Genomic DNA, 11,863 nt, shown 5'->3' with positions numbered 1-11,863 from the left:
TCAATTTGTTCTTATTTAGAAAAATATTATTAGTCCTAATGCATGTTGAGTCTCTAAGTCTGAAGGTCCAAAATTATTTTGAGGCAGGTTTGGGCCTTTATCTTCAGGCTAGAAGAGAATGAGGGTCCAAGTTGACTGCAGTTGTTATTTTTACTTAACATTTTTCTAAATTACAGACTTTCTAAACTTGGAATTCTGCGTTTGACGTTGAATTTTCCAATAAATTGGGGAAGGAGGTCCCCAATTGTTGTTTTTTAATTTTTTTATTTTTTTATTTTTTTTGTGCAGGCCAATAGCGGATGGAGGTGGAGAGATTACAGAGTTTACTTTTGGATGAGCTTGTCAAAGTTGTCATACGTTGGGGAGAATGTGAAGGGGGATGGCAGCCCCGTGCCAGGTCTTTCCAGTGAGGGAGCTTCATTTCTTTTCGTGGCGATCCAGTCAGAACCGCGCTCTTTTACGCATTTTGGAGAGCTTTCCGCGAACTTTGGAGGCGCTCAAATAAACCCAGCAACAAACCATGGCTGAAGCGCACGGCTTACTCACCGAGGATCCGTGCAGTCCGCAGAGCAGCGGCGGCTCTACGCCCGGGCACGAACCGGACCGGGAGGTCGGGAACTCTCCCGCCGGAACTGACGCGCAGGCGGCGGTGCGTCCGCTCGCCGGAGCGGAGAGCCCCCCGGAGGACGAGCGTTTCCCGGCCTGCATCCGGGACGCGGTGTCGCAGGTGCTGAAAGGGTACGACTGGTCGCTGGTGCCCGTGCCGAGTCAGGGGGAGAGAGGGCTGAAGAACAAGCCGCACGTGAAGAGGCCGATGAACGCCTTCATGGTGTGGGCGCAGGCGGCGCGGAGGAAGCTGGCGGACCAGTACCCGCACCTCCACAACGCGGAGCTGAGCAAGACGCTGGGCAAGCTGTGGAGGTGAGTGGCTGATAGTAAAACACAAGACAATAAGTGCCCAAAATGTCCGCAGAGGTTATTCTTGAAAATAGACAGGATGGAGACTTTTGGAATTTGAAAATTGAACATTATAACATTTTACATTCTTGGCTTGGTAGATGTGGCGAGGAGCTAAGTGGATCTCTGCCATCTAAAACCTAAATCTAAACAGACATATTTTATGTAAATGCAGTTTTATGGGTTTTTGAATTGCTGCGACATTTGCATTGTATTTTACACCACAGCTGATCCATATTTACATAAGTGATGTTATCCCTATTTAAAATATCACAATGTGTCTGAAATAAAACTAAAGCAATGTAAAAAATAATTAAAAAAACCCACTTCTTTCAATTGTTTGTTTTCCACATGTTAAAAACCTATTTCATTTAGGAGCACATGATTCCATCAGAAGGTGTGTAATTTATATCTTAATGTCAGAATTTAACTGCAAGGTTTCAATTGAAAAATAACGTCTAAAGTTTCAGTCTCTGTTTTTAAGCTTTTGCACGCTTAAAAATATGTAACATGGGTTTTGCTGAAATTAAAGCACTTTTACAAGTGAAAGACTATTTTCACACTAACCAATGAGGAGAGATACATCACTCATCAACCGTTAATGTGGAACATTTTTTCAAAACTACTCGCAAATTTCAATATTCTGCTCTTTTCAGCTGTTTTTGAGTCACAGTCTTTAAGTGCTTTTTTTTTTTTTTTTTTATATCAATCAATGAATTAACCCGGAGTTACTTAGTAAAGTCCCTCCACTGGCTCCCTGTAGGTCAAAGACTAGTTTTTAAAATACTATTGTTAGTTTACAAATCACCGAATGGTTTAGCACCACAATACATCAAAGATCTGATGTTGTTGTATCAACCTTCCAGACTTCTCAGGTCTTCTGGTTCTGGTTCTGCTTTGCATTCCCAGAACAAAGAGAGGAGAAGCAGCTTTCAGCATCTATGCACCAAAACTTTGGAACAAACTTCCAGAAAACTGTAAAACATGAAAAACCCTGACTTCCTTTAAATCTCAACTAAAAACACACTTGTTTAGAATTGTATTTGAAATGTAATATGTAACAATATATTGTTTATTGCATGTTGCATGACTTTGTGTTTTTGTGCTTATGATGTAAACACTTTGAAATGCCTTGCTGCTGAAATATGCTTTACAAATAAAATTTGATTTGATATTTTGATTTTAGTAATGCTGCTGTGGTTAGACTCTGCAGTCTGCTCTTTAACAGACATGTCGCTTGTCAGGCTATAATGTTAGCCTGATAATAGGTATTGGTGTTGCTCCAAGATGTTTTTTTTTAAGTTAGGGAACAATGTACTAACTTTATATCAAACCACTAACTAGCAGTGCATAGCAACAAATGAGTTGGGAGTTGTGCAGGACGACTCAATGCTATGTGCAGATGAAAAAAACACTTTGAACACTTTGGAGTTTATTCTTAGCACCTTGGTTGAACCATTTGAACGGAAAAATGTTCCAACCTTTAAATCACAAGCAGTAACGCTAATTCCAGTCTCTAGCTTTTCTAAATAGGAGAAAATGCTTAGCCCATTCTGAAGAGAGAATGCCTCTGTCCAGTCACTTCTTCCTGCCTTTTGTTCCAGACTTCTCTCTGAGACAGAAAGGCGGCCATTTGTAGAGGAGGCTGACAAGCTGAGACTGCAACACAAGAGAGACTATCCAGACTACAAATACCAACCTCGAAGACGCAAAAGTGCTAAACCGGGCCAAGGGGACCCGAGACCACAACACCAGCACCAACCCCAGCAGGGCTTTTATAAGACGGAAGCTGGGTTGACCCGGCTAGGTGGTGTAGGAGAGGTCCCCAAGCATTACAATCCAGACAGACCAGGTGACGAGATTACAAAATCTCAGCAATTACAATCTTACAATTACAAAGGGAAAAAGAAACTGAATTTTTTTTTGTCTGTTTCTAGGTCAACCTCATGGTCCTCCAACACCCCCGACTACCCCTAAAACGGAGCTCCACGCTGTTAACAAGCATGATGCCCATCATCCTGTTGACAGTAGCTCCGCTGCTATTCACTCCAACCGAAACATCGACTTCAGCAACGTGGACATTTCAGAGCTTAGCACCGAGGTCATCGGCACCATGGATGCCTTTGATGTGCACGAGCTGGACCAGTACCTGCCCCTGAACAGCCACAGCACTATTCTTCCAGCCCAGATGGAACCCGGCAGCCTGAATGGGTCATACGTCCCCCAACGCGCCCAAGCTCACTCCAACAGCATAGTCAACTGTACCGTCAAAACACCTGAAGGTGCATCGACGGAGGTACCGCAGGAGGACACTAGCCAAAAACCTCAGATCAAAATGGAGCAGATGAGCCCGGGCCATTGCAGCTCATCACCTTCCTCTTCTACTTCACCTCCTTCACCTTCACACCAACCTCAGTACACCTCTCTAAGCTCCTCCACCTCCGTGTCTCCTCCTAACCCGCCGGACTACACCGACCTTCAGAACGCCAGCCTCTACGGCGCGTTTTCAGGTTACAACGCCGGCCTGTACCAATATCCGTACCTTCACTCAACGCGCAGGTCGTACGCCGCTCCGCTCGTCAACAGTCTGGCCTTGGCGCTGCCTCCTGGCAGTCCATCGTCTGTCTGGGAGCAGCCCGTCTACGCGTCACTCTCCAGGCCTTGACGGGGACTGAAGCCTGCCGTCTGACTCAACCTCAGCTCGCAGACAGTAAACAAAATCTCATCTGTTTCTGTGAAAAAACATCACCGGCCTTTGTTGTTGTCATGCTGAAGAAATCTCAAGACTGACAAGTACTTAGAAATATGTTTGAAATTGGACATCTTGAAAGGGTAAATCATTAAAATTCTCCAAATTCAAATTCATTTGTAGTTTTAGCTGAACCTTAAAAAAATCCTTACAATCAAGTCATCTGATACTACCCACCATGCACCAGGGTTGTTTCGAACCAGCTTTGACAACCAGCGTTGGCAATATGATGGTCATTCTAATAAACAATATCTACCAAATGGAGGTAACGCATAGTTATATTAATATAGAAATAGTTATAGTCTGTCATATTTGATAAGAGTTCAAATGGAGTTTAAAAGTAAAATACATGCAAATAGGTGGTCTTAAGTACTGTACACACAGTAGACTTTACAATGAAATTATATGTAAGATTTAAGCTTTTTAAAGGTTATTTTATTGAAAAATTCATAAAAATATCTCAGACAATTTCGATATGCCATGGTTTATTGAAACCAGGTTCTTACTAGACCAAGATGGCATCCTCCAAGACCAAGAGCAAGCGCAGATCTTCTGAGACCGAGACTAAGACATACGAATCTGAGACCGAGCTCAAGATCAGAAGATAACAGGTTGAGACCGGTCCTGAGGCTTCCAGACCAGTCCAGGGAGCCGTAGTTTAGGACAGTTTCTTAAACAAAACCATGTGTAGGTTGGGATGTGGCTCCCAACAATTCCCACGTCTCTAAAAGCAAAACATTCACTACAAATTGACGTCCTGGCAGGAACTTTTTAAATTTATTATACGTATATTAACATTACAGGTAATCTACCATGAATGTTTTGAACTCCGGAAAGAAACCTATGCAGAGGGAACTCAACCTGCCGTTGCGAAAACATCCGAACTCAAAGCAAGTTTGAATCCACAAGCTGCCTGGCGACAGTCCCACAAGAGTCTCTGTAAGCCTGCTGTGATCTCATGGTATTTATCAAATTAATCTTTGAATTGTTCTTGTTTTCTGTGCCTTGGTCTGAGAGCTTTTTTTTTGCAACTTGTACAATTTGTGAGATGATGTATCTAATGTGGGACTTCAGCTGAATAAAAAGGTTTTGATCGATTGTAGAGGGCGTGGCTTTTTCCAAAGTATTGTGGTGTCACATTACATAAGGATAACATTTCCGAGGCAACAATTACGCATCCAAAAGGCTTTAATCAAATATTATTGTTGAAGTCATTCTACAGATACAAGGTATTTTATGGTGTATTTTGCATGGTGTGCAGACACAGTAGACTTTAGCTCAGAAGATCTGTTCACAACTTGGCAACAAATGAAAACCCTAAAAGAAACAATTTGTTTTAAATTTTTTAATAAAGTTTAAATGGAGCCGTTTGGCGATATGATTGAGCGCATCTCCCCAATGGAGACTAATGATGCTTAAGTGGATAGAAAAAATGTTTGATTACGTTTTTAGATGTTGGTCTCTTTGGTCAAGTACCTTTTTTTGTATTTGAAAAAAAAAAGAAGAAAATTTATGTCCGCTTTTTGGTTCCACACTCTTGCACCACGGTTCATCTGCCTGGTAACACGTATTTGGTCCGTATTCCACTGACCGACTGGACGTATTACTTTCAGCATGAACCCTGGGCGTCTGCTGAGCCAAAGGTCCCACCCGGTTTTAAACTCTTCCTGTTGCCCGTCACGTACTGCTCACTGGCTCTCTGTCTCAGCAGTTTACCATGAGAACCCGGCAGCCAACAACAGCACAGCCAGACAGAAGAAGCATTGACAAATTTATGTTTGCAATGGCTGGCATCCTGTGGAAGGTTATGTCAGAGCGAGAGAGGTCATCAGGTGGCCAGGTACACTGGCAGTCATTTAGCCCATTTTTCTTTCTTTTGGAAAACATCCAAATCATCATGACTTTTGAAGGAGAATATTGACCACCATCTCGTAGATTTCACACTATGAGACGACGGGTCTTTGCAACTTGAAACCCAGAAATTTGCCAGTGACAGTTTTTGACCAAATAGCTGTTGATGAGAAACGAGTTAAGGTTAGTGATGGGTATTATTTATGTAGTCTAATGGCGCCATCTGCTGGACAAATTAAGCATTAACCCAACATTCATACTGTCCTCAGCATCGTTTCTCATAAACGCAAGTACCTGAAAAAGAGATGAATTGTACCTGCTGATTTGGGGTTCAGTAATGGTGACAGGCGTGGTTCTTTGAAGGACACACCCTTCGTGAGTGTGGAAGTCAGAACCAACGACATAGAGGGGACATAGGGCAACTGGCCTCATTTTAAGCTTTACTTTCCACAAGCAAACACCAGTTTCAGGTGCAACACGAAACATTGATTTCAGACATGCTCATATGTCTTGTGAACCTGCCATCGTCAAATACGCCTTCGGAAAGTTAAATCTGGGAAATTCGACTACGGGGGGCGTCCCAGTTGATTCCAGTAGTTTTAACAAAATACTTTAAAGAAAGAAAAACTGCATCAATATCAAAATATGCAGTATTACACACTTCTATTGTCAAATATGCGGTGGCCCTAAAGGGTCAGTAAAAGGCAGAAACCACAAAGGAAGCAATGGTAAACTTGCTAGCATAGCCTCTGTTTTAGACTAAAACACAAATCATGTTAGCAAACTTAGCATCATTTCCGTTGTGACTTTTGCATGTCGTTGTCCCTTCTGAGCCACCATACAAACAACAAATGGGACACAGAACATGTAAATATCGTATTGTATTGTCTCTGGTTCCTCCATGTTCATTTTTCAAATTTATTTCCCATGACGATGCAAGAATCAACAAAACACTGTGCCTTTGAATCAAGATACAAAGAACAAATTGAACATTTGTAGAAGTGTTCTACAAATTACAATCCCGTCACATTACAATCCAAGAAAGCAGCAAAAAATTAGCATCCCACGATGACATGGTATGTTCGACAGTACAAATAAATAAGGGCGCGGCTTCTGTTTGGGGTGGAGTTTTTCTAAAAGGGACCCTGGTTGGACGCGGTGGATCAGCCGTCGTTAACAGCAGGTGGTGTTCACTGAGCGTTTGTGTGCAAGTTTCGTTTGTAGGCATGGTTGTTGTTAACAGCACTTTGTAGAATTCAGGTTTCCCAGGGTTTCAGCGCCAGAGGTTGGACCTCGCAAGAGTCCGCAATGAAAACATGACGATTCCACACGCACGATTAAGACACTGTGGTCGAAAACTGTACATTCAATAAATTAACAACGTGTTCGTCTTCGTTAAGCGACCAGTGACATGACTCTAGGTTACATAGCTACATTAGATCACAGGCAGAAAGAACCATTCACAAGATGAGATCCGAGGGCGTAAGGGTAGCTCGATGCAGATGAGGGTTCCACATGGCTGAGGGGCAGGAGGACAGGGAGAGGGACTAGGATCTGGTATGACAATGTACAGCACAAAGTTGTTGAGAGCGGTATTAATTGACATCATCTCTACCCTTCCACCTTACATCATACCAACCATCGTCTTTAACATAGACTGGAGTCCTTCTGTTCTTCTTTTCTTTTCCAATCTTAGCCCATTCCAATAGTCTCCACCTTACCCAGACAGGACCCCAATGCCTCCCCACTTGTTGTGCGGTGCGGGGTGAGAGGGCTGTCTCTGATATCTCTCTCATTAGGCCGGTCCAGATGACTTTGGACTTGCTGTAGGCTTCAAGGCTTGTGTTTAAAATGGGCCTCCACTGAAAAACACAATGAAGGAAACGGAAATTAGGTATGGACACAAACCGACGCACATTTAGCCTTCCTTAGTGTGTGAATGTTACAGCGGCCGAGCGGTACAAACTAAACGTGACAGAGGCAAATTTCTAAATGCACAAAAACAACGCGAACAAAAAATGCTGCTATCCAAGAAAAATAAACAACAAAAAACAAGCAAAAGCCTACAATTAACTAAAGAAATATGAAGAAAAAAATTATGCAACCACAGAAAATGGAAGCAAATGGAACGATGTGCCACTGTAGATGGACTTGATGCGGTAATCAGTCCAAATCAGTTTCGGTCTGCTTTCCTATCTGCACCTGTCCAACATTCCCAATAAAAACCTGCGTATTCCTGTGGCCTCATTGGTCGATTGATGACTCTCTGGAAAGCCGCGATCCAGTCGCGCTGCTCGGCCTCCGTCTCGCAGGCAAAGAGAAACTTCCTGTCGGGCGTGACAATGGTGATGCCGTGGTTCCAGTGGTAGCCCTGTGTGGACGCGGGCAAGCCGGACAGGACGGTGTAGCTGTTCTCCTTGCTGCCGATGAACACTTCGCCCCTGGCATAGGCGTCCTGGGGCGGACAGAGAGAGGGTCCCATTAGTCCAACATGTCAGGCCACTAGAGGATCGGGATCTGGACTCTTCTCACCAGGGGGTCTTTGAAGTACATGAGCCGCCGGTCATCCATGGTGAACCACCTCTTCTTAAAGCCCTCCGTGTGCTGCAGCAGAGTGAGACAGAGAAATTAAAGGGAGGGAAAAATCTTTTTTGAACTGCAGTTTGCACCCAACATAGAAAATAATGGTTTCAGCAAAGCCTGGCAGAAGAGAAGAAGGGAAAGGCGACGAGAATAAACAAGTCTAGACTACGGAGAATAAAAAGCAGAACCATCTCAAGTTTCTGTTTTGACATTAACTATTTCTCAAAAGATGTCAAAAAGAAAAGTTTTGTACTACTTGTTTTGAGGGACTTTCATTGGTTGGCTGAAAACAACATGTAAGATTCTTGGATTTGGCTCAATGAGCAACTTTATCCATCTGATCAGAGGAGACATGCTCTCCAGGTTGATCATTAGAAGCTTGGTTCTCCTGGAGTTCAGTTGAAGTAAGTTCTGTTCTAGACAGTTTTTTCTAGCCATGTCCTCTCATAATTAGCAAAAGATTCTAGAATACACACCTTTGGGCCGGTTTTCTCCATGAAGCCTTCTTTCATAAAGTTCCGTGTTAGTTTGGGGACCAGCTGCGAAAAAACCCCCAAAAACATTAAAGATTTGCACGAAATATTAAAAAGGCAAATTAAGTACCATCATTAACAAAAACCTTAAACCCCATCTTTTATAAAAAATATTATTTTACATATTACATATTAAAGCTGGCACTATGTCCTGAGAGTAAAGTATGAGATGGATAATCTATGAAAAATTCTCCCTGTGGTTATTCTGCCATCTGCAGACACACACCACTCCCAGAAACAACCAATCAGAGTCAGGAGGAGGGTTCTAGCGCTGTCAATCAAGCTTGTGGATGCGTTTTGGGGCTGTTTTTTTTTACACCTACCAACAAATACCAACAACAGTATGAGTAAATTAAGTCATAGAATAGTAGGTGGTCTTAAAAATAATAATTATTATATCAATACACATTTTTTAGTTAAGATAAGAAAATTAATCTAGATAGATGCCCAACTGGAACGTTTCTGAAGGATTAGGAACAGAGGATGAAACGGGTAGAGAAAATGCGTCTCAAGGAAATATCATCTCATTGTAGGTTTTACAGGGAATTCAGTCTGAATTTAAAAATGAACCACCATCACTGAGGCAGTGACCGGAGCCACAAGCTTGGCTCCCAGAAACGCGTTGGATTAAAGCGCGTCTTTCTCACCTCCTCGTCACTCGCTCCAGGGAAGGCCACCTGCAGGTAGTGGAACCGGGCCGCTCTGATGGCGTTGAACCAGTCCACCATCTCCTGCCAAGCAAACAAACACTTTCATTAGGAACACATCCGGCACGACACGACAGCACATTCTACCAGTCCAACGAGGACTTCTTTTTTTTTTTTCGTTTCTGATGTAAAGACACGAGTTTTGACTCTTTGTCTTCATCAGTAACTCCACCACAGATTGAGACAGACTGAACTCAGTGAACTCTTCCTTTCACAACCCCTCAGTACTCCGACTCTACCAGCAGAGGGAGCAGCGCTTCTCCCCCGCCCCCCGTTTCCTTCTCTGAAATTCATTTTTCGAGTCAGTAATCTTTTAATAGCTGATAAATTTATGAGATTAAACCAGAAGCTGCAACAAAAGGGAACATTCCATGTAATTTTCAAGATTTCCCTTTACATTTCATTGATGATGAACAATCAGAGTCAGAGGGATGTTTTCATTTCCTCAAGCTAAAATGTATGATCTAATTAAGAGCAGTGGTGTGCAAATGTTTCGCCACGAAGGCCGAAGATGTGCAGTTGAAAGTACTCAACTAAGTAGTAAATTCACTATTAAATAAAAATGTGAAAATTACTTTTACTGAAATTTTTTGTTTGGTGTTAGTAACATTTTGCAAGATCCAAAGAGACACTTGCGGCAAGTGTCTCTTTGGATCTTGCAAAATGGCTCTTTATAACTTTGGCTGAACATCATGTTTATAAAGAGGCGAAATTAGGCATTTTCCAGGCACATAGTGCAATTTTATAGCATAATCAAGTGACTCTGTAACCTTCAGTTAATAAATTAAATAAAATACATTTTACATCACAATGTAATGCTTTGAAATTGGCCATCTGTCTCTTTAAGAAACTCCTGCTCTTTCTGAAACTCCGCCTTCAGGAAGTCATCACTTCGTTACTCTTCTGTTTTACTCTTTAATAATGATAATAATAATATTTTGCCAGCTTTTCACCGAGAAGTAGCTCGTACATTGAGCTCAGCGATACGCAGTTCCAACAGGTGTTTGCTAATTGCTGCTGGCTTGTCTAAAGGATCCCCGAGTGTCATTATAAAATGAAGGAAAGCTTAAAAAAATATATTTTTCAGTTAGAAAAGTTACTTTCTCCACTGGAGTAGTGTTCTAATAGTTTGTTAAGCTCCAGAAATAGTCTTCACCAGTAGCCCAAGCTTTACCATCGCCACCATTTTAGTCAAAACCAGCAGTGACAGACAATAAAAACAGCAGCAAACATATTTCACGTTTAGATTCTGCTCTGAACAAGTCGCAAAACAAAATCCTTTAATCTGTTTATGGACTTTGGAGAATGTTTTATTTTTTTTATCACACTGGATTTATGTGTCACTTATACGACAGCTGCGCTGGCGTGCCATATAACACGCCGAGGCAACACCAGCAGAATGCGCCGTTTACAAGCGGCAAACATGAAAGGAGATCAATCACCTGAAAACCTTTCAATTTTAATCATGCTTTATTTAGGGATCACTTTGAAACAGAGCAAAAAGATGCTAACAAATGCTAAAAATGTTTAGAGGACACAAGTTAGAGTTTTATCCTGGCTCAAATATATCAGTTTGAACATTTTGGACCCAACATGTTTCTGTCCTTCCTTGTTTTCTCCAAACTCTGATTCGTACTCTTCGAGGAAAATTAAGTCAGTCTGGGTGAAAAAGCTTCAGGATTCAAGTCTCTCATCCAGAATAGCGTTTACTAAAGCTAACAAATAAGTTTGAAACTTTCTTTGTTGTGTTATTATATTTGTTGACTAATAGTCTGACTATTTATTCCTGGCTCTTATAAATCCCAGTGTCGCTCATGTTTAGAATGCAACATAAACTTTTTAGTGCACTGTGGTAGCTTGGTAAAAAAAAACCATCTCCTTGTTTTACACTTTGCCTCATATGGAGAGTCTGGACCTTCATCTGTTGAGAAATGATTGCTAGTCAGAGGCGTTAAATTTTACCCAATCACTTGTTGCCTGTGACTTTTGTAATGCGCTAACTCGATGAAGCTTACTGGGAACAACCCCGCAGGGAACAGTATCTTTGCCAGCAATGAAATATCTTAAACATTCCTCTTGCTCCGACTTTTATCTCTCAATATCTGGAATCCTTGAACCATTGCAGAATATATATATATATATATATATATATATATATATATATATATAATATATATATATATATATATATATATATATTTGCTCAAAATATAAATATTTAAATATTGACTCTATAAATATGATTCATTTGCAAATAGAACGATTGGAACTTCAGCAGAATATTGTAAAAACCTTTGGCTCAAGACAAAAACATTTCACAACCGATTCATTTTTCTATTAGAGCATGATGGCAAAAACCGGACCGCAAATTTGTTGTTACGCTGATGACTCAGTGTTTTTCATGAAGTAGATAACATTTATATTCTCCCCATTTTGCTCTTCGAGATTTTCCACGGCATTTGAAAAGCCAATCAATGCAGTAC

The 11,863-nt window shown here is 41.5% G+C and overlaps 3 protein-coding genes across 3 annotated transcripts in view; 2 read left to right on the top strand and 1 right to left on the bottom strand.

The window, feature by feature from the left end:
- Window positions 1-11,863, top strand: part of LOC129377515 (uncharacterized) — a 288,482-nt gene that overhangs the window by 254,117 nt on the left and 22,502 nt on the right. The window lies entirely within an intron of this gene.
- On the top strand, window positions 372-4,808 carry LOC129377506 (transcription factor Sox-8-like). Its single transcript, XM_055057504.1, has 3 exons — window positions 372-921; window positions 2,562-2,809; window positions 2,895-4,808. The coding sequence occupies exons 1-3, from the start codon at window positions 521-523 to the stop codon at window positions 3,620-3,622; spliced, it is 1,377 nt and encodes a 458-aa protein (XP_054913479.1). The 5' UTR covers window positions 372-520; the 3' UTR covers window positions 3,623-4,808.
- The window catches only part of LOC129377511 (arf-GAP with dual PH domain-containing protein 1), a 23,670-nt gene continuing 18,230 nt past the window's right edge, over window positions 6,424-11,863 (bottom strand). The window contains exons 7-11 of the mRNA XM_055057509.1: window positions 9,321-9,404; window positions 8,617-8,679; window positions 8,090-8,161; window positions 7,784-8,012; window positions 6,424-7,419 (exon numbers count right to left, since the gene is read on the bottom strand). Coding sequence (XP_054913484.1) covers window positions 7,391-7,419; window positions 7,784-8,012; window positions 8,090-8,161; window positions 8,617-8,679; window positions 9,321-9,404 — 477 coding nt within the window. The 3' untranslated portion in view covers window positions 6,424-7,390. The remainder of the gene's footprint in view (window positions 7,420-7,783; window positions 8,013-8,089; window positions 8,162-8,616; window positions 8,680-9,320; window positions 9,405-11,863) is intronic.

This window comes from Poeciliopsis prolifica, unplaced genomic scaffold (assembly GCF_027474105.1).
Source record: "Poeciliopsis prolifica strain line A6 unplaced genomic scaffold, Auburn_PproV2 SCAFFOLD048, whole genome shotgun sequence".
Lineage (NCBI taxonomy): Eukaryota > Metazoa > Chordata > Actinopteri > Cyprinodontiformes > Poeciliidae > Poeciliopsis > Poeciliopsis prolifica.
Note: the sequence above shows the minus strand (reverse complement) of the source record. Positions and strands in the feature narration are given on the sequence as shown.

Excerpts from the sequence above, each read along its gene's own strand:
- LOC129377506 (XM_055057504.1), top strand. The coding sequence starts at position 521 with ATGGCTGAAGCGCACGGCTTACTCACCGAGGATCCGTGCAGTCCGCAG. Across the intron at positions 922-2,561 it reads ACGCTGGGCAAGCTGTGGAG|ACTTCTCTCTGAGACAGAAA; the intron begins GTGAGTGGCTGA and ends CTTTTGTTCCAG. Across the intron at positions 2,810-2,894 it reads TTACAATCCAGACAGACCAG|GTCAACCTCATGGTCCTCCA; the intron begins GTGACGAGATTA and ends GTCTGTTTCTAG.